The 21,241-nt window shown below is 43.8% G+C and overlaps 1 protein-coding gene, 1 non-coding gene and 1 pseudogene across 2 annotated transcripts; 1 reads left to right on the forward strand and 2 right to left on the reverse strand.

Moving 5' to 3' along the window:
• Window positions 1-417: 417 nt before the first annotated feature.
• On the reverse strand, window positions 418-2,571 carry LOC139583612 (proteasome maturation protein-like). Its single transcript, XM_071414876.1, has 6 exons — window positions 2,426-2,571; window positions 1,475-1,575; window positions 1,300-1,360; window positions 1,042-1,143; window positions 821-914; window positions 418-647 (listed from the first exon to the last, which is right to left on the reverse strand). The coding sequence occupies exons 1-6, from the start codon at window positions 2,426-2,428 to the stop codon at window positions 580-582; spliced, it is 429 nt and encodes a 142-aa protein (XP_071270977.1). The 5' UTR covers window positions 2,429-2,571; the 3' UTR covers window positions 418-579.
• Window positions 2,572-2,687: 116 nt separating this feature from the next.
• On the forward strand, window positions 2,688-2,759 carry trnac-gca (transfer RNA cysteine (anticodon GCA)). The gene has a single exon. It is a non-coding gene; the product is annotated as a tRNA-Cys (tRNA).
• A 1,207-nt stretch (window positions 2,760-3,966) lies between these two features.
• Window positions 3,967-5,507, reverse strand: LOC139582328 (protein MFI-like; annotated as a pseudogene).
• Window positions 5,508-21,241: the final 15,734 nt, after the last annotated feature.

The following is a 21,241-nucleotide window of genomic DNA, read 5'->3' on the forward strand; positions in this document are numbered from 1 at the left end:
TCCACAGAGGAACTCTGGAGCTCTGTCAGAGTGATCATCGGGTTCTTAGTCACCTCCCTGACCAAGGCTCTTCTCCCCCCGATTGCTCAGTTTGGCCAGCTCTAGGAAGAGACTTGGTGGTTCCAAACTTCTTCCATTTAAGGTTGATGGAGTCCACTGTGTTCTTGGGAACCTTCAATGCTGCTGACATGTTTTGGTACACTTCTCCAGATCTGTGGCTCGACACAATCCTGTCTCGTAGCTCTACGGACAATTCCTTCGACCTCAAGGCTTGGTTTATGCTCTGACATGCACTGTCAACTGTGGGACTTTATATAGACAGGTGTGTGCCTTTCCATAGTGTGCTTCGGTGTGTATTTCTAGAAATTAAGTACAACAAAAACATTACCACACACCAGTAATAAATCAACATCATGATTGAGTTACAGGATTTATTAGAAACAAAATAATCCAATGATACAAAAGTCTTGAGTGCGGTCTCACATGAGGAAGTAAGTGACCATCTCTAAAGCAGATGCATTGTCACACGGTAACTAGTTAACAGCGGGTAAACACAAACGTCCTGGGGCCGGACGGCTCTTACATCATGCCCAGCTTATACTCCACCATGATGTGGGGCTCACCCATCATCTCACTCTGGGTTGGATCTGCAAGGAGATGGACACAAAATGGTGGTGAACTTGCACCATTTTCACATCAGAAAAACAACACGGCCGTGAGTTCTCATCAGCTTCACTTCAACTGTGTTCCCTGTTGGCTTTAGTTCCTGATCATTTTTCTGCCCTCCTCCTTTGTAGAAAACCTATTGTTAGTGTCTTACCGTTGAGGATGTCCTCAAAACTGATGCTCTCATCGTTCCCTTTGAGAGTGTCCAGAGCCAGGTGTGAGCTCTGCAGGAACGGCAGGCGCTGGATCTGAGATGGGGAGGAAAGAGGGAAGGTATACATTGGAAAGTTATTTATTGCAATTGCTCAGACACTGTTCCTTGTTTTCAATGAAGATCAGAGATATACTATTGTGTGTGAGATAGTTTGTGTATACCTGTCTGGCTGCCCTGTACTCCATCTGTAGTTTGAGGGGAGCGTGGAGGCCCTGGATGTTTCTGAGGGTAGAGAAGTTCATCTTGTCCTGGTTCAGCTGAAACTGCAGGGAGAGGAGAAAACACTCAATGCTGGAGCTAAAGTAGCAGAAGTGGTTAGGAGATAAATGCCTGAAGACTTGTATTAACTCCCAGAAAAGATGCATAGACTGTAGCTCCGTAAAACAGGACCTTGTGTGTCAAATGTGTTGGTCACTCACATTCTTTTCTGAAAGCTCCAACGCATGGCTGGGAAGCAGCTCATTTTTCACACTGCTAAATCTGAGAGAGAAACAGAGGGAGAGGTGAAAATGGCAGTTATATCAAAAACTGATAGTTTAGCTAGTTACATACTTTGAGTTAAATGAGTGTCCAACACAGAGACACTACTCTCACCCGCTCCTGAGTGTGTCCTGAACGCCATAAGCCCCAACCTGTGGACCCATGCCCGTCACCGGTACACTGTCCTTCAGCTGTGATCTGAGTCCACGGGTATTCTGGAGATGAACAACAGAACACAACTCGATTAGAATTATAACAGAGGCATAGTAACACTTTACTGCAACCCAAACAACCGAGTTAACGTCAGCGAATTGCTACATTGTTAGTTGTCACGAACCAAAAGAAAGGCCGGATGATAATTGGCGCGATGCTATGTAGCTAACGGTCTAAACTCACCAAAGGTGATTGTGATTTATTTTAGAATGCATTTTTTTTCATTAAAATGAACCAAACGAAGCTTGGCAGGCTGGTTGTCCGCTTTGATGCCTCACTCAATTAGAACGTCTGTGTTTTCGCTGGCGCTGTAGTAGTCACAAAATAATACACATTGTCATTATTCACTTTTTCCCCGAAATCATTTAAATTGGAAGAGGTAGTGAAGGCGTTACCATACATTCTAAATTAGACAAATTCATCAACTTATGGAAACACCATCGCTATCAGCAGATAATATTGGAAATATGGCCTATCCTGTTAGCATACAGCCACTGCTCTGCCTGTCCCGTCCTTTCCACCCGTCTCGCTCTGCTTGTTTCGCCAGCTTCTGTTGAGGTTTTCGGCTTCTGATTAGTTTTTCGCGTAAGTTAGATACATTAACCAAACAGAGATATCTAGCTAACGTTGGCTCCCTCATCGCTGCTAGTTAGCGTTAGCTAGCTCCTCGCTCACTGGCACGAGTGACTACTCGAAATCAAAACGTCTCTACAAATACAGCTAGCAATAAAGGTCCAGAACCCCACGATTCATTGGTATTTCGTATAAACAATATAGTTAACTCGCACAAACATCAACTTTACACATTTACTGTATTAAATAAACAACAAATGTTGCTAATATGATAGCTACCATTGTCGCTCTGATGAGGCTGTTTTCACTTTCAGTACAAAACTTCCGGATAGGTTTGCGTTAGTTTTACGACACATCCGAATCAGATGAAAGAAATACAACTAGGCTAGTAGAAGGAAATAAAAAAGGAAAGTACGTTTGCTGTTGTTTAAACTATTGTTGTGTTGTTATTTACATGTATTCGTATATGGTTGATAATACTTTGTACACAGTTAGATAGATTTGTCTTTATATATGAATTCATTTTTAAATATTACAGCTTGGGGGTATAGCTCAGTGGTAGAGCATTTGACTGCAGATCAAGAGGTCCCCGGTTCAAATCCGGGTGCCCCCTCATTTTTGTGTGTCCTTCTTTCAGTGATACTTTGAACATGAATAGGTATAATATTTCGGCGCACATTGTGTCTGGTTTACCTACATCTGATGTCCTTAGACTTATTACAATTTGTTGAACGGTGGTGTAGAAAAAATATAGAATACACTCCCACACTTATGACTACAAATATATCAAATGTAGTATCAACATAAAGTGACATTCACCACTTTGCTTTATTTCTCTTCACATTTAATTGAATCTCACTGCATACGGTCATGGTTTAGTAGTCTCTGTTAGTCTGTATTGCAATTTTCTGGTCTGGTCAGTGATACAGTCAGCCAGCCAGCCATTCAGTCAGAGAGATTGGCCTGGAGCGTTCTGACTTGATGAGGCTGGAGGATACTGAGCTGACGGAACTGAGCTGCACTTCCTAACCTGCCAAATGTATGACCATATTAGAGACACATTTTCCCTCAGATTACACATATCCACAAAGAATTTGAAAACAAACCCAATTTTGATAAACTCCCATATCTACTGGGTGAAATACCACAGTATGCCATCACAGCAGCAAGATTTGTGATCTGTTGCCACAAGAAAATGGCAACCAATGAAGAACAAACACCATTGTAAATACAACCCATATTTATGTTAATTTATTTTCCCTTTTGTACTTTAACTATTTGCACATCGTTACAACACTGTATATAGACATAATATGACATTTGAAATGTCTTTATTCTTTTGGAACTTCTGTGAGTGTAATGTTGCTGTTAATTTTAATTGTTTATTTCACTTATGTTTATTATTAACATATGTTTCCCATGCCAATAAAGCCCTTAAAATCGAAATTGATAAAGAGAGAGAGAGTTGTAACTCCCTTTGACCACAGGGGGATGCTATAATCCCGTTGAAATTGTTGGTTTGGTTGTAATGTGCCATAACTCAAGGAATAAATAATTGTACCTTTGCAAGACTCAGAGGAATTACTGGTGCACACATTCCTCCAGTCATGAATATACCTGCAGAAATGTGAAAAAACATTGTTGCTTTGGGTACACTGCATCGCAGCTGTCTCAACGAATTGAGGCAACTCAATATTAGGAAGATGTTCATAATGTTTGGTATACTCAGTGTAGATTAGCAATAATGACGCTGTTTGAGGCATACAGATCAGCGAATATCATAGTGAGTGGTGCTATTGCAGGTAAGGATGCTCACTAACTCACATCTGCTTCAGCCACTTGATCTTCCTCCTCTTCACGTGCTGCTGATTGCAGTTTGGAATGGTGGAACTCAACCTTCCTGCCATTGGTCTCCAATGTGATGATGTCACCTAACAGAGCAACCTGAACCAATAGACTTCTCAAATTATAATCTTCTTTCACAGAGGGGCTGAGTACTGCACTAAAGCAATGATGACAACATAGTATCTCTTCGCGGTTCCAACCATATCATACCGAACCCATATACGATATAGTGTGATATCATGGGGTCTGAACTTCTGCCCCACCTTCACAGACATCAGTCTCCAGCCGTTGTTCTCTATGCGGCAGTACCAGCCAGCCTGTTCGACCTGCACCAGGGGCCTCTGGTTGTATTTTTGCCTGGGGACGGGCCTCCTGTCTGGGGGAGGGTGTGTATCCTTTGTGCTATTGGCACACATGTCCAGGATGGGTCGTGGGTGTAGATCTAAATAGTAGATCTTATAGTGGATGCTCGGGGGAAAGGTGGTCTATGTGGGGAAAGACAAACAAATCTCACATTAGCATGCACACATCTATTTGTATTGCATAAATCATCACAGATAGGTTTTTAAATAAATTCCGGCACAAGTATTGTGAGTGATAGGTATTTTTTCTGCATTTTTAGCACTGTCAAAATGAACACCCCTCCCAGTCTGAATCTGATGTGGACTCCTGCCGCAGCATCCAGAATATCTCTGCAATAACAACCATAGTACCATTCACAATGGTCAATGTATGTATGTGTGTGTGTGTGTGTGTGTGTGTAGGGTGCTACCTCACTGGGATTTACTTTTTTGAGCAGGAGTCGAGGGTCTCCCTGGTTACGGAACCTCACAAGGTTCTTGAAGTACTAGAAAATGTGTGTATCCTACATATAGGAAATGGAGAGGTTACACAGTCTGTGTGTCAGTGTGTGTGTGTGCCTGTGTGTGTCGTATTGTGGTACTGTGGTATTGTGGTATTGTGGCACCACGTGTCTTCTCCAAGTAGTCTGTATCATCCTGGCAACACTGTGGTAGACCCTCTGAGGCCGACGGTCCAGCTCCATCGTATCCTCCCCTGCAGGAGGGTCCTCCACTGGGGAGGAAGTTGGGGAACTGGGAGATCAGGGTGGAGCATAGGTTAGAGCAGTGGTTCCCAGTCAGGGGTACCAGGACCCAGTAGGGGGGACTTGGCCTATCCACAGGGGGTACTTGAGAAGACTCAAGACTCCGGGCAGAGCAGAATTCAGTTGGTGGTACAGTAACCGATAAAGGTTGGGAACCACTGGGTTAGAGAGGGGGTCCATAAATAGTGGGCTGAGATCAGTGGTTAAAGTGGGGGGGTGCTGACTGGTACTAAGATCCTACACTTTTAATATTTGATTGGTGGCACCTCCTATACCTACTCTAGAATAGCTGATATATTGCATGGCAACTTGAGTGGTTAGGTGGTGGAGGCCTACACTGTATTAAATGTTAAGTTTGAGAATAACTTCTGCTAACCTTTCCATTACATACTTGATCCATTTCTTATCCATGCTTATGAACTGGAGCTATGGCTGTGACTGAAGTGGAACTGGGTAAATACCAAGAACATCAAAGGACTGTTGTTATGCACAGGTCACAATGGACAATACAGTGGGGAGAACAAGTATTTGATACACTGCCGATTTTGCAGGTTTTCCTACTTACAAAGCATGTAGAGGTCTGTCATTTTTATCATAGGTACACTTCAACTGTGAGAGACGGAATGTAAAACAAAAATCCAGAAAATCACATTGTATGATTTTTAAGTAATTAATTAGCATTTTATTGCATGACATAAGTATTTGATCACCTACCAACCAGTAAGAATTCCGGCTCTCACAGACCTGTTAGTTTTTCTTTAAGAAGCCCTCCTGTTCTCCACTCATTACTTGTATTAACTGCACCCGTTTGAACTCGTTACCTGTATAAAAGACACCTGTCCACACACTCAATCAAACAGACTCCAACCTCTCCACAATGGCCAAGACCAGAGAGCTGTGTAAGGACATCAGGGATAAAATTGTAGACCTGCACAAGGCTGTGATGGGCTACAGGACAATAGGCAAGCAGCGTGGTGAGAAGGCAACAACTGTTTGATTTTTAAGTAATTAATTTGCATTTTATTGCATGACATAAGTATTTGATACATCAGAAAAGCAGAACTTAATATTTGGTACAGAAACCTTTGTTTGCAATTACAGAGATCATACGTTTCCTGTAGTTCTTGACTAGGTTTGCACACACTGCAGCAGGGATTTTGGCCCACTCCTCCCTACAGATCTTCTCCAGATCCTTCAGGTTTCGGGGCTGTCGCTGGGCAATACGGACTTTCAGCTCCCTCCAAAGATTTTCTATTGGGTTCAGGTCTGGAGACTGGCTAGGCCACTCCAGGACCTTGAGATGCTTCTTACGGAGCCACTCCTTAGTTGCCCTGGCTGTGTGTTTCAGGTCGTTGTCATGCTGGAAGACCCAGCCACGACCCATCTTCAATGCTCTTACTTAGGGAAGGAGGTTGTTGGCCAAGATCTCGCGATACATGGCCCCATCCATCCTCCCCTCAATACGGTGCAGTCGTCCTGTCCCCTTTGCAGAAAAGCATCCCCAAAGAATGATGTTTCCCCCTCCATGCTTCACGGTTGGGATGGTGTTCTTGGGGTTGTACTCATCCTTCTTCTTCCTCCAAACACGGCGAGTTTAGTTTAGACCAAAAAGCTCTATTTTTGTCTCATCAGACCACATGACCTTCTCCCATTCCTCCTCTGGATCATCCAGACGGTCATTGGCAAACTTCAGACGGGCCTGGACATGCGCTGGCTTGAGCAGGGGGACCTTGCGTGCGCTGCAGGATTTTAATCCATGGCGGCGTAGTGTGTTACTAATGGTTTTCTTTGAGACTGTGGTCCCAGCTCTCTTCAGGTCATTGACCAGGTCCTGCTGTGTAGTTCTGGGCTGATCCCTCACCTTCCTCATGATCATTGATGCCCCAGGAGGTGAGATCTTGCATGGAGCCCCAGACCGAGGGGGATTGACTGTCATCTTGAACTTCTTCCATTTTCTAATAATTGCGCCAACAGTTGTTGCCTTCTCACCACGCTGCTTGCCTATTGTCCTGTAGCCCATCACAGCCTTGTGCAGGTCTACAATTTTATCCCTGATGTCCTTACACAGCTCTCTGGTCTTGGCCATTGTGGAGAGGTTGGAGTCTGTTTGATTGAGTGTGTGGACAGGTGTCTTTTATACAGGTAACGAGTTCAAACGGGTGCAGTTAATACAAGTAATGAGTGGAGAACAGGAGGGCTTCTTAAAGAAAAACTAACAGGTCTGTGAGAGCCGGAATTCTTACTGGTTGGTAGGTGATCAAATACTTATGTCATGCAATAAAATGCTAATTAATTACTTAAAAATCATACAATGTGATTTTCTGGATTTTTGTTTTACATTCCGTCTCTCACAGTTGAAGTGTACCTATGATAAAAATTACAGACCTCTACATGCTTTGTAAGTAGGAAAACCTGCAAAATCAGCAGTGTATCAAATACTTGTTCTCCCCACTGTATAAGCAGCAAAACAGGACAAACCCAGATACCCGCAGAAAATGCATTGGCAAATGACAGTGACACACGCCGTAACTGCGTTGGAAAACTTTCGCATCTGCTACCCCAAACTGCCCACACTTGCACTTTGATGACTCACATATTCCTTCCAATTACACACATAATTTCCCCTAAATGTTTATAGATAACGGTTATTATTTGTTTCTGTCACATATATTTGCGATACATGGTCTAAACGTAGGCCTGTTAGGGTGTTAGGTCACGTGACAAAATCTGGACACTGAGCGAGATGTCTACTGTTTGACGCTGGTGCTCACTTACCCCTTTAAGGTCAATGTCCACACGGAAATCGAATAAGCATAATAATCTCCATAATAATCTGTCAGTTTAAGATAGAGATACACCTGCTCGTCAAACATCTAATTTCAAAATCTTTGGCATTAATATGGAGTTGGTCCCCCTTTTAACTGCTATAAAATAATCCACTCTTCTGGGCTTTCCACTAGATGTTGGAACATTGCTGCGGGGACTTGCTTCCATTCAGCCACAAGAGCATTAGTGAGGTCGGGCACTTATGTTGGGTGATTAGGCCTGGCTCGCAGTCACCGTTCCAATTCATCCCAAAGGTGTTTGATGGGGTTGAGGTCAGGGCTCTGTGAAGGCCAGTCAAGTTCTTCCACACCGATCTCGACACACTATTTCTGTATGAACCTCGCTTTGTGCACTGGGGCATTGTCATGCTGAAACAAGAAAGGGCCTTGTTTCAGCAACTGTTGCCACAAAGTTGGAAGCACAGAATCGTCTAGAACGTCATTGTATGCTGCATCGTTAAGATTTCCCTTCACTGGAACTAAGGGGACTGAACAATGAAAAACAGCCCCAGACCATTATTCCTCTTCCACCAAACTTTACAGTTGGAACTATACATTAAAGCAGGCAGCGTTCTCCTGGCATCTGTCAAACACAGATTCTTCCATCGGACTCCGTGATTCATCATTCCAGAGTCCAATTGCGGCGAGCTATACACCACTCCAGCCAACATTGGCACTGTGCATGGAGCCGACTTGTTCGAAATGTGGCATTCTATGACGGTACCTGTTCTGTTATAATCTCCACCCGGCACAGCCAGAAGAGGACTGGCCACCCCTCATAGCCTGGTTCCTCTAGGTTTCTTCCTGGGTTTTGGCCTTTCTAAGGAGTTTTTCCTAGCCACCGTGCTTCTACACCTGCATTGCTTGCTGTTTGGGGTTTTAGGCTGGGTTTCTGTACAGCACTTTGAGATATCAGCTGATGTCACGTTCGTCGTATGGAGGAAGAGAGGAGGACCAAGGCGCAGCGTGATATGAATACATCTTCTATTTATTATAACGAAGAACACTTAACCAAACTTTACAAAACAACAAAACGAACCTGACGCTATGTAGAAAATAGTGCTGAACACAAAACACTACACATAGACATACAAACACCTAGACTAGAAAACACCCCATAAACATACAAAACCCCTAGAAAAGACAAAACACATAAATCCCCCATGTCACACCCTGACCTAACCAAAATAATAAAGAATACAAAGATAACTAAGGCCAGGGCGTGACAGCTGATGTAAGAAGGGCTATATAAATAAATTTGATTTGATTTTGAAAGGGTCTGAATACTTTCTGAATGCACTGTAGGAAAGACACTTCAGAACAAACTTCCTTTTGAGTTTTTTGGGGACTATCTGTTGTTCCATGTATTGAATCTGTTATTCAATGCATTGGTATGGGCTAATTGCAGTAAGGCAAAAACATTTTTTTCATCAAATATTTTTTTAGACATTTTTTTTATACTTCTAGGAGTCTTAATTAAAATTCTAAATCAAAAATCTAAATGATCCTTGGTATGACCTTTTTAAAACAATTGCATATCGCTTAGTAAACCCTTCCCCTCCCCCGGTTTAGACAAGTCTTAGACAGGTCTTAGACCACTACCGACCGAGCTAGTAGTGCAAAAAATAAGGGGTTAAAAACACGTTTCCTGATCTTTCTTATATCTCTCAGATATAGTATAGACACTTAGACAGGGCTTAGACTCTGATGGGATAATCATAATATTTTGATTAAATATAAATATTTATACATAAATGTTTTCCTTAATATGTTGTGAATAACGTGTGTAAATGTCATTGTTGTCTGACTAACTGTTTGTGAGCATATCTCTCTGATATCCGGGAGCTGCGTCTTTCTTTTCCCCAACGCAGTTATGCCAAAACCACGCCCCGTTATTCAAAGTGTCGTTCTACAACGCCTTGAGCGCTCTCCAAGTCCGGAAGTGAATATCACGAAGCGCGAAATTTCATTCACTGATTAATAACGTTTGCCCTTGTATTTCAAGATTGAAAAATATAATAACATAATGTCGTGGACCGAGCTATCCATTAACGCTCAAAAACAGATTCAATGGCTGTAGCATAGCATATTCGACTGAATGATTAGCTAATAAATATTTGAGAAATTAAGAATAATAAGCATATGGTTTTACCTGATGATAGACTACTAATGTTAATATAACAACTTCAAATACCGAGGTAGTAATGTTAAGTAGCTTAGCTTACCTTAGCTGGCCTTCAATTGAGAGAATTCAGCAGAGTTCTCTGAGACATTTTTACAACTCATTGAAACTGAAAATAAATACATGGGCAAATGTTACCAACATGATAATAATAGGCCTGCATTACAGTAGGCAGCTAATTGTTAAATTACACAATCCATCCTTACCTTGGAAGGTCACTGTCTCTGCGCTGATCGCCTGTGAGTGAGACAACGCTAGCTAGCCAATGGGAGCGTAGTAGAACGCTGGGAGCGGGATGTTGGCTTAACTGTGGTGGGAAAAAGGAAGACGCCGGGGAGCTCCCTGAATCAGTTGGGCCAGAACGGTTTGAAGCTTCGAACAACAACCACTTTTCCAGAGCGCTCAGACTGGGGCGAAGGTTCACCTATCAACAGGACAACGACACTAATCACACAGCCAAGACAACACAGGAGTGGCTTCGAGACAAGTCTCTGATGGTCCTTGAGTGGCCCAGCCAGAGCCCGGACTTGAACCTGATCAAACATCTCTGGAGAGACCTGAAAAAAGCTGTACAGCAATGCTCCCCATCCAACCTGACAGAGCTTGAAAGGATCTGCAGAGAAGAATGGGAGAAACTCTCCAAATACAGGTGTGCCAAACTTGTAGCGTCATACCCAAGAAGACTCGAGGCTGTAATTGCTGCCAAAGGGGCTTCAACAAAGTACTGAGTAAAGGGTCTGAATACTTATGTAAATATGATATTTCATTTTTTTAATTTTAATACCAGTTTTTGCTCTGTCAATATGGGGTATTGTGTGTAGATTGATGAGGAAACAAACCATTTCTTCTTTGCCAAGATAATCCATCCACCTGACAGGTGTGGCATATCAAGAAGCTGATTATACTCGGCCTTGTCTCAGGATTGTAAGTTGGTGGTTGAGTATCCCTCTAGTGGTGCGGGGGCTGTGCTTTGGCAAAGTGGGTGGGTTAATATCCTTCCTGTTTGGCCCTGTCCGGGGGTATCATCGGATGGGGCCACAGTGTCTCCTGACCCCTCCTGCCTCAGCCCCCAGTATTTATGCTGCAGTAGTTTGTGTCGGGGGGCTAGGGCCAGTTGGTTATATCTGGAGTACTTCTCCTGTCTTATCCAGTGTCCTGTGTGAATTTAAGTATGCTCTCTCTAATTCTCTCCTTCTCTCTTTCTTTCTCTCTCTCGGAGGACCTGAGCCCTAGGACCATACGTCAGGACTACTGGGCATGATGACTCCTTGCTGTCCCCAGTCCACCTGGCCTTGCTGCTGTTCCAGTTTCAACTGTTCTGCCTGCAGTTATGGAACCCCTACCTGTCCCAGACCTGCTGTTTTCAACTCTTAATGATCGGCTATGAAAAGCCAACTGACATTTATTCCTGATTATTATTTGACCATGCTTGTCATTTATGAACATTTTGAACATCTTGGCTCTCTCTAATTCTCTCCTTCTTTCTTTCTTTCTCTCTCCCGGAGGAACTGAGCCCTAGGACCATACGTCAGGACTACCGGGCATGATGACTCCTTGCTGTCCCCAGTCCACCTGGCGTTGCTGCTGTCCCAGTTTCAACTGTTCTGCCTGCGGTTATGGAACCCCTACCTGTCCCAGACCTGCTGTTTTCAACTCTTAATTATCGGCTATGAAAAGCCAACTGACATTTATTCCTGATTATTATTTGACCATGCTTGTCATTTATGAACATTTTGAACATCTTGGCCATGTTCTGTTATAATCTCCACCCGGCACAGCCAGAAGAGGACTGGCCACCCCTCATAGCCTGGTTCCTCTCTAGGTTTCTTCCTAGGTTTTGGCCTTTCTAGGGAGTTTTTCCAAGCCACCGTGCTTCTACACCTGCATTGCTTGCTGTTTGGGGTTTTAGGCTGGGTTTCTGTACAGCACTTCGAGCTGATGTACGAAGGGCTATATAAAATAAACTTGATTGATTGATTGATTGATTAAACAGCATGATCATTACACAGGTGCACCTTGTGCTGGCGACAATAAAAGGCTACTTTAAAATGTGCAGTTTTGCCTAACAACACAATGCCACAGATATCTCAAGTTGAGGGAGTGTGAAATTGGCATGCTTACTACAGGAATGTCCACCAGAGCTGTTGCCAGAAAATGTTATGTTCATTTCTCTGCTATAAATCACCTCCAACATTGTTGTCGAGAATTTGGCAGTACGTCCAACCAACCTCACAACCGCAGACCATGTGTATGGCGACGTGTGGGCGAGCGGTTTGCTGATGTCAACGTTGTGAACAGAGTGCGCCATGGTGGCGGTGAGGTTATGGTATGGGCAGGCATAAGCTACGGACAACGAACACAATTGCATTTTATCGATGGCAATTTGAAATCACAGAGATACCGTGATGAGATCATGAGTGTTACGACTCTCGTTTGTAGAATGAAGAGTGGACCAAGGCGCAGCGTGGTAGGCGTACATCGTCTTTTTATTGATGACACCAAAATAACAAAGACAAAAAACAAACGCGAACATTTCTGTCAGGCACAGACACTAAACAGAAAACAAGATCCCACAAAACCCAAAAGGAAAATGACAACTTATATATGATCCCCAAACAGAGACAACGATAGACAGCTGCCTCTGATTGGGAACCACACTCGGCCAAAAACAAAGAAATAGAAAACATAGACTTTCTCACCCGAGTCACACCCTGACCTAACCAAACATAGAGAATAATAAGGATCTCTAAGGTCAGGGCGTGACAATGAGACCCATTGTCGTGCCATTCATCTGCCACCATCACCTCATGTTTCAGCATTTTAATGCACGGCACCATGTCGCAAGGATCTATACACAATTCCTGGAAGCTGAAAATGTCCCAGTTCTTCCATGGCCTGCACTCACAAGACATGTCATCCATTGAGCATGTTTGGGATGCTCTGGACCGACGTGTACGACAGCGTGTTCCAGTTCCTGCCAATATCCAGCAACAGCCATTGAAGAGAAGTGGGACAACATTCCACAGGCCACAATCAACAGCCTGATCAACTCTATGTGAAGGAGGTGTGTCACGGAGGTGTGTCCAGGTGAAACTGGTTGATAGAATGCCAAGAGTGTGCAAAGCTGTCATCAAGGCAAAGGGTTGCTACTTTGAAGAATCTCAAATATAAAATATATTTTGATTTGTTGAACAATTTTTTGGTTACTACATGATTCCATATGTGTTATTTCATAGTTTTGATGTCTTCACTGTTATTCTACAATGTAGAAACTAGTAAAAATAAAGAAAAACCCTTGAATGAGTAGGTGTGTCCAAACCTTTGACTGGTACTGTACATTACATGCAACTGAGAAAGAGATTCTCACACTTAATTTGGGGTGTAGCTGTCTCCTGCCTGCCAGACAGTGAACACCACACTACTGCGCCCAATGTTCTTACTGAGACTGCATTCCACCCAACAGCTATGGGAAACGATGACTCTAGAACCCTTGCCAGAGTATGTGAGAGGGAGGAGGGAGAAAGAGAGACAGAGAGAGACAGAAACCTTGCCAGGGTGTGAGGTAGATGGAAAGAAAAAGGGAGGATGGGAGGGGAGAAGAGAAAGGTAATATTTTCCAAATGACCATTTTAATTATTTTAATTTTAATAACCCATCATTATGTAATAACTATTAGGAGACGCCCTTTCGAATGTTGTTGTTGTGCTGACAGGTTGAACTGTAGTGGGGAGAAGTCCTTTGAAGTGTGGAGGCAGAGACAAGCAGGTGCATGCATGTAATGCCATGAGCACTGCTGATAGCACCTACGCCTGCTGAATACATATTCAACATGCCTGACAGCCATACAGTGCATTCGGAAAGTATTCAGACCCCTTGACTTTTTCCACATTTTGTTACGTTACAGCCTTATTCTAAATTGATTAAATTGTCCCCCCCCCCCCACATCAATCTACACACAATACCCCATAATGACAAAGCAAAAACCGTTTTTTAGAAATGTTTGCAAATGTATAATTTGTATTTATTTAAATATGACATTTACATAAGTATTCAGACCCTTTACTCAGGTCCGATCAGGTTCAAGTCCGGGCTCTGGCTGGGCCACTCAAGGACATTCAGAGACCTGTCCTGAAGCTACTCCTGCATGGTCTTGGCTGTGTGCTTAGTGTCATTGTCCTTTTGGAAGGTGAACCTTCGCACCAGTCTGAGTTCCTGCACGCTCTAGAGTAGCTTTCATCAAGGATCTCTCTGTACTTTGCTCCGTTCATCTTTCCCTCGATCCTGACTAGTCTCCCAGTCCTTGCCGCTGAAAAACGACCCGACAGCATTATGCTGCCACCACCATGCTTCACCGTAGGGATGGTGCCAGGTTTCTTCCAGATGTGACGCTTGGCATCCAGGCCAAAGATTCAATCTTGGTTTAATCAGACTAGAGAATCTTGTTTCTCATGGTCTGAGAGTCCTTTAGGTGCCTTTTGGCAAACTCCAAGCGGGCTGTCATGTGCCTTTTACAGACAGGTGTGTGCCTTTCCAAATAATGTTCAATCAATTGAATTTACCACAGGTGGACTAAAATCAAGTTATAGAAACATCTTAAAGATGATCAATGGAAACAGGATGCACCGGAGCTCAGTTGAGTCTCATAGAAAAGGGTCTGAATATTTATGTAAATAAGGTATCTCTTTATTTTTTATTTGTGGTAAAAGCAAAAACTCTTCAAAAATGTTGTCTCATAGCAAAAGGTCTTAATACTTACGTATATATATAACTATTTTATCAAATTTAGAACAAGGCTGTAATGTAACAAAATGTGGAAAAAGTCAAGTTATCTGAATTCTTTCCGAATGCACTGTACATAACATTGTATACCACAGGAGGCTGCGGAGGGGGGAACGGCTCATAATAATGGCTGGAACGGAGCCAATGGAATGGCATCAAACACCTGGAAACCTGTTTACATCTGTTTGATGTATTTAATACCATTCCACAATTCCGCTCCAGACATTATCATGAGCCCGTTCTCACCCATTAAGCTGCCACCAACCTCCTGTGTTGTATACATAACCTATTAATAATTATAGTGCAAAACACTATAGAAAACGGACACAAACAGAGAGTTTCAACACAAACACTGAACACAAATGAAGTCCAAGATGGTCGAAATGGTCTAAAGCATGACAAAACCATTACAGCTTGTACACATTGTTCTGGGTGTGTAGGCCTGTGTGGCCCTTCCCAAGTGACATCATAGAAAATGGCCAAAGTTAACTGTGACCAGCTGTACTCTATCCTACAAACTACACAGACAAACGACTGTATCGCGGTATTCAACTGTATCGCGTTATTCTTACAGCATTGTAATTGGAATAATGAGGAAACACCGCCTTTCGTACAAGACCGCTAAATAGCCCCATCCACACACTCATTACATGCACTATTTAAAGCATCAAGTATGTAATAAGGCTTTGTGTTCAGTATTGTTAGTCTAGGTCCATTAGTATAGTATAGTATGATCACTTGGCTACATAGCTGATGCCCGCTGGACTGTCGTTTAATCACGGTACTCCATTCTGTTTATTTATTTATTTATTTATGTTTATCTGTCGGCCACAGCCGCGAACTCAGGCTCTGTGTGTAGTTAACCGACCCTCTCTGCCCATTCATCGCCATTTTACCTGATTTTGTTTTAGATGATTAGCTGTTGTTGTCTCACCCGTTGTTGTCTTAGCTAGCTCTCCAAATCAACACCTTTGATTACTTTATGCCTCGCTGTATGTCTCTCTCATATGTCAATATGCCTAGTATACTGTTGTTTAGGTTAGTTATCATTGTTTTAGTTTACAATGGAGCCCCTAGTTCCACTCATTATACCTCTGATACCTCCTTTGTCCCACCTCCCACTCATGCGGTGACCTCACCCATTATAACCAGCTTATCCAGAGATACAACCTCTCTTATCATCACTCAGTGCCTGGGCTTACCTCCGCTGTACCCGCACCCCACCATACCCCTGTCTGCACATTATGCCCTGAATCTATTCTACCACGCCCAGAAATCTGCTCCTTTTATTCTTTGTCCCCAACGCTCTAGGCGACCAGTTTTTGATAGCCTTTAGCCGTACCCTCATCCTACTCCTCCTCTGTTCCTCGGGTAATGTGGAGGTAAACCCAGGCCCTGCGTGTCCCCAGGCACCCTCATTTGTTGACTTCTGTGATAGAAAAACCTTGGTTTCATGCATGTCAACATCAGAAGCCTCCTCCCTAAGTTTGCTTTACTCACTCCACCAACCCTGATGTCCTAGCCGTGTCTGAATCCTGGCTTCGGAAGGCCACCAACAATTCAGAGATTTCCATACCCAGCTACAACATTTTCCGTCAAGATAGAACTGCCAAAGGGGGAGGAGTTGCAATCTACTGCAGAGATAGGCTGCAAAGTTCTGTCATACTTTCCAGGTCTATACCCAAACAGTTTGAACTTCTAATTTAAAAAATGTACCTCTCCAGAAATAAGTCTCTCACTGTTGCCGCCTGCTATCGACCCCCCTCCGCTCCCAGCTGTGCCCTGGACACCATTTGTGAATTGATCGCCCCCCATCTATCTTCAGAGTTCGTTCTGTTAGGTGACCTAAACTGGGATATGCTTAACACCCCGGCAGTCCTACAATCTAAGCTAGATGCCCTCAATTTCACACAAATCATCAAGGAACCCACCAGGTACAACCCTAAATCCGTAAACATGGGAACCCTCATAGACATTATCCTGACGAACTTGCCCTCCAAATACACCTCCGCTGTTTTCAATCAGGATCTCAGCGATCACTGCCTCATTGCCTGTATCCGCTATGTGTCCGCGGTCAAACGACCACCCTTCATCACTGTCAAATGCTCCCTAAAACACTTCTGCGAGCAGGCCTTTCTAATCGACCTGGCCCGGGTATCCTGGAAGAATTTCCTCACCATCTTAGATAAGCATGCCCCATTCAAAAAATGCAGAACTAAGAACAGATATAGCCCTTGGTTCACTCCAGACCTAACTGCCCTTGACCAGCACAAAAACATCCTGTGGCGGACTGCAATAGCATTGAATAGTCCCCACGATATGCAACTGTTCAGGGAAGTCAGGAACCAATACACGCAGTCAGTCAGGAAAGCAAAGGCTAGCTTTTTCAAGCAGAAATTCGCATCCTGTAGCTCTAACTCCAAAAAGTTTTGAGAATGCTAGGTAAGGCTAGGTAACACGGTCACCACTGATAAATCCATGATAATCGAAAATTTCAATAAGCATTTCTCAACGGCTGGCCATGCCTTCCTCCTGGCTACTCCAACCCCGGCCAACAGCTCCACCTCCCCCGCAGCTACTCGCCCAAGCCTCCCCAGCTTCTCCTTCCTTCACCCAAATCCAGACAGCAGATGTTCTGAAAGAGCTGCAAAACCTGGACCCGTACAAATCAGCTGGGCTAGACAATCTGGACCCTCTCTTTTTAAAACTATCCGCTGCCATTGTTGCAACACCTATTACCAGCCTGTTCAACCTCTCTTTCGTATCGTCTGAGATCCCTAAAGATTGGAAAGCTGCCGCGGTCATCCCCCTCTTCAAATGGGGTGACACCCTAGACCCAAACTGTTACAGACCTATATCCATCCTGCCCTGCCTATCTAAAGTCTTCGAAAGCCAAGTTAATAAACAGATCACTGACCATTTCAAATCCCACCGTACCTTCTCCGCTGTGCAATCCTGTTTCCAAGCTGGTCACGGGTGCAGCTCAGCCACGCTCAAGGTACTAAACAATATCATAACCGCCATCGATAAAAGACAGTACTGTGCAGCCGTCTTCATCGACCTGGCCAAGGCTTTCAACTCTGTCAATCACCGTATTCTTATCGGCAGACTCAATAGCCTTGGTTTTTCTAATGACTGCCTCGCCTGGTTCACCAACTACTTTGCAGACAGAGTTCAGTGTGTGAAATCGGATGGCATGTTGTCCGGACCTCTGGCAGTCTCTATGGGGGTACCACAGGGTTCAATTCTCGGGCCGACTCTTTTCTCTGTATATATCAATGATGTCGCTCTTCCTGCGGGCGATTCCCTGATCCACCTCTACGCAGACGACACCATTCTGTATACTTCTGGCCCTTGCTTGGACACTGTGCTAACTAACCTCCAAATGAGCTTCAATGCCATACAACACTCCTTCCGTGGCCTCCAACTGCTTTTAAACGCTAGTAAAACCAAATGCATGCTTTTCAACCGTTCGCAGGCCGCACCCGCCCGCCTGACTAGCATCACCACCCTGGACGGTTCCGACCTAGAATATGTGGACAACTATAAATACCTAGGTGTCTGGCTAGACTGTAAACTCTCCTTCCAGACTCACATTAAACATCTCCAATCCAAAATCAAATCAAGAATCGGCTTTCTATTTTGCAACAACGCCTCCTTCACTCACGCCGCCAAACTTACCCTCGTAAAACTGACTATCCTACCGATCCTCGACTTCGGCGGTGTCATCTACAAAATAGCTTCCAACACTCTACTCAGCAAACTGGATGCAGCCTATCACAGTGCCATCCCTTTTGTTACCAAATCCCCTTATACCACCCACCACTGCGACCTGTATGTAGTCGGCTGGCCCTCGCTACATACTCGTCGCCACACCCACTGGCTCCAGGTCATCTATAAGTCTATGCTAGATAACAACACCCACCCGTAGCACGCACTCCAGCAGGTATATCTCACTGGTCATCCCCAAAGCCAACACCTCATTTGGCCGCCTTTCTTTCCAGTTCTCTGCTGTCAGTGACTGGAACGAATTGCAAAAATCGCTGAAGTTGGAGACTTGTATTTCCCTCACCAACTTTAAACATCAACTGAGCAGCTAATCTGAGCAGCTAACCGATCACTGCAGCTGTACATAGTCCATCTGTAAATAGCCCACCCAATCTACCTACCTCATCCCCATACTGTTTTTATTTTATTTACTTTTCCGCTCTTTTGCACACCAGTATCTCTACTTGCACATCATCATCTTCTCATTTATCACTCCAGTGTTAATCTGCTAAATTGTAATTATTCGCTCCTATGGCCTATTTATTGCCTACCTCCTCATGCCTTTTGCACACACTATATATAGACTTTCTTTTTTCTACTGTGTCACTGACTTGTTTATTGTGTTATTGGCTTGTTTATTGTTTACTCCATGTGTAACTCTGTGTTGTTGTCTGTGTCACACTGCTTTGCTTTATCTTGGCCAGGTCGCAGTTGCAAATGAGAACTTGTTCTCAACTAGCCTACCTGGTTAAATAAATAAATAAAAAATTGTTGGAATGTGGTTTGGTAGGCCTGCTCTTGTGATGTTGGTAGCAGGCATAACTATTCAGGTACGCAAGGGGAAAGTCAAAACACTAATGTCACAGCACACAGTCTTTGGTTAGATATGATAGTTGGGCATAACAGTTTATATATACAGTGGGGAGAACAAGTATTTGATACACTGCCGATTTTGCAGGTTTTCCTACTTACAAAGCATGTAGAGGTCTGTAATTTTTATCATAGGTACACTTCAACTATGAGAGACGGAATCTAAAACAAAAATCCAGAAAATCACATTGTATGATTTTTAAGTAATTAATTTGCATTTTATTGCATGACATAAGTATTTGATACATCAGAAAAGCAGAACTTAATATTTGGTACAGAAACCTTTGTTTGCAATTACAGAGATCATACGTTTCCTGTAGTTCTTGACTAGGTTTGCACACACTGCAGCAGGGATTTTGGCCCACTCCTCCCTACAGATCTTCTCCAGATCCTTCAGGTTTCGGGGCTGTCGCTGGGCAATACGGACGTTCAGCTCCCTCCAAAGATTTTCTATTGGGTTCAGGTCTGGAGACTGGCTAGGCCACTCCAGGACCTTGAGATGCTTCTTACGGAGCCACTCCAGGACCTTGAGATGCTTCTTACGGAGCCACTCCTTAGTTGCCATGGCTGTGTGCTTCGTGTCGTTGTCATGCTGGAAGACCCAGCCACGACCCATCTTCAATGCTCTTACTGAGGGAAGGAGGTTGTTGGCCAAGATCTCGCGATACATGGCCAAATCCATCCTCCCCTCAATACGGTGCAGTCGTCCTGTCCCCTTTGCAGAAAAGCATCCCCAAAGAATGATGTTTCCACCTCCATGCTTCACGGTTGGGATGGTGTTCTTGGGGTTGTACTCATACTTCTTCTTCCTCCAAACACGGTGAGTGGAGTTAGACCAAAAAGCTCTATTTTTGTCTCATCAGACCACATGACCTTCTCCCATTCCTCCTCTGGATCATCCAGATGGTCATTGGCAAACTTCAGACAGGCCTGGACATGCACTGGCTTAAGCAGGGGGACCTTGCGTGCGCTGCAGGATTTTAATCCATGACGGCGTAGTGTGTTACTAATGGTTTTCTTTGAGACTGTGGTCCCAGCTCTCTTCAGGTCATTGACCAGGTCCTGCCGTGTAGTTCTGGGCTGATCCCTCACCTTCCTCATGATCATTGATGCCCCACGAGGTGAAATCTTGCATGGAGCCCCAGACCGAGGGTGATTGACCGTCATCTTGAACTTCTTCCATTTTCTAATAATTGCGCCAACAGTTGTTTCCTTCTCACCAAGCTGCTTGCCTATTGTCCTGTAGCCCATCCCAGCCTTGTGCAGGTCTACAATTTTATCCCTGATGTCCTTACACAGCTCTCTGGTCTTGGCCATTGTGGAGAGGTTGGAATCTGTTTGATTGAGTGTGTGGACAGGTGTCTTTTATACAGGTAACGAGTTCAAACAAGTGCAGTTAATACAGGTAATGAGTGGAGAACAGGAGGGCTTCTTAAAGAAAAACTAACAAGTCTGTGAGAGCCGGAATTCTTACTGGTTGGTAGGTGATCAAATACTTATGTCATGCAATAAAATGCAAATTAATTATTTAAAAATCATACAATGTGATTTTCTGGATTTTTGTTTTAGATTCCGTCTCTCACAGTTGAAGTGTACCTATGATAAAAATTACAGACCTCTACATGCTTTGTAAGTAGGAAAACCTGCAAAATCGGCAGTGTATCAAATACTTGTTCTCCCCACTGTATATATCATATATAAAAAATACAAAGGGGAAGATA

The sequence above is a fragment of the Salvelinus alpinus genome, chromosome 8 (genome assembly GCF_045679555.1).
Source record: "Salvelinus alpinus chromosome 8, SLU_Salpinus.1, whole genome shotgun sequence".
NCBI lineage: Eukaryota > Metazoa > Chordata > Actinopteri > Salmoniformes > Salmonidae > Salvelinus > Salvelinus alpinus.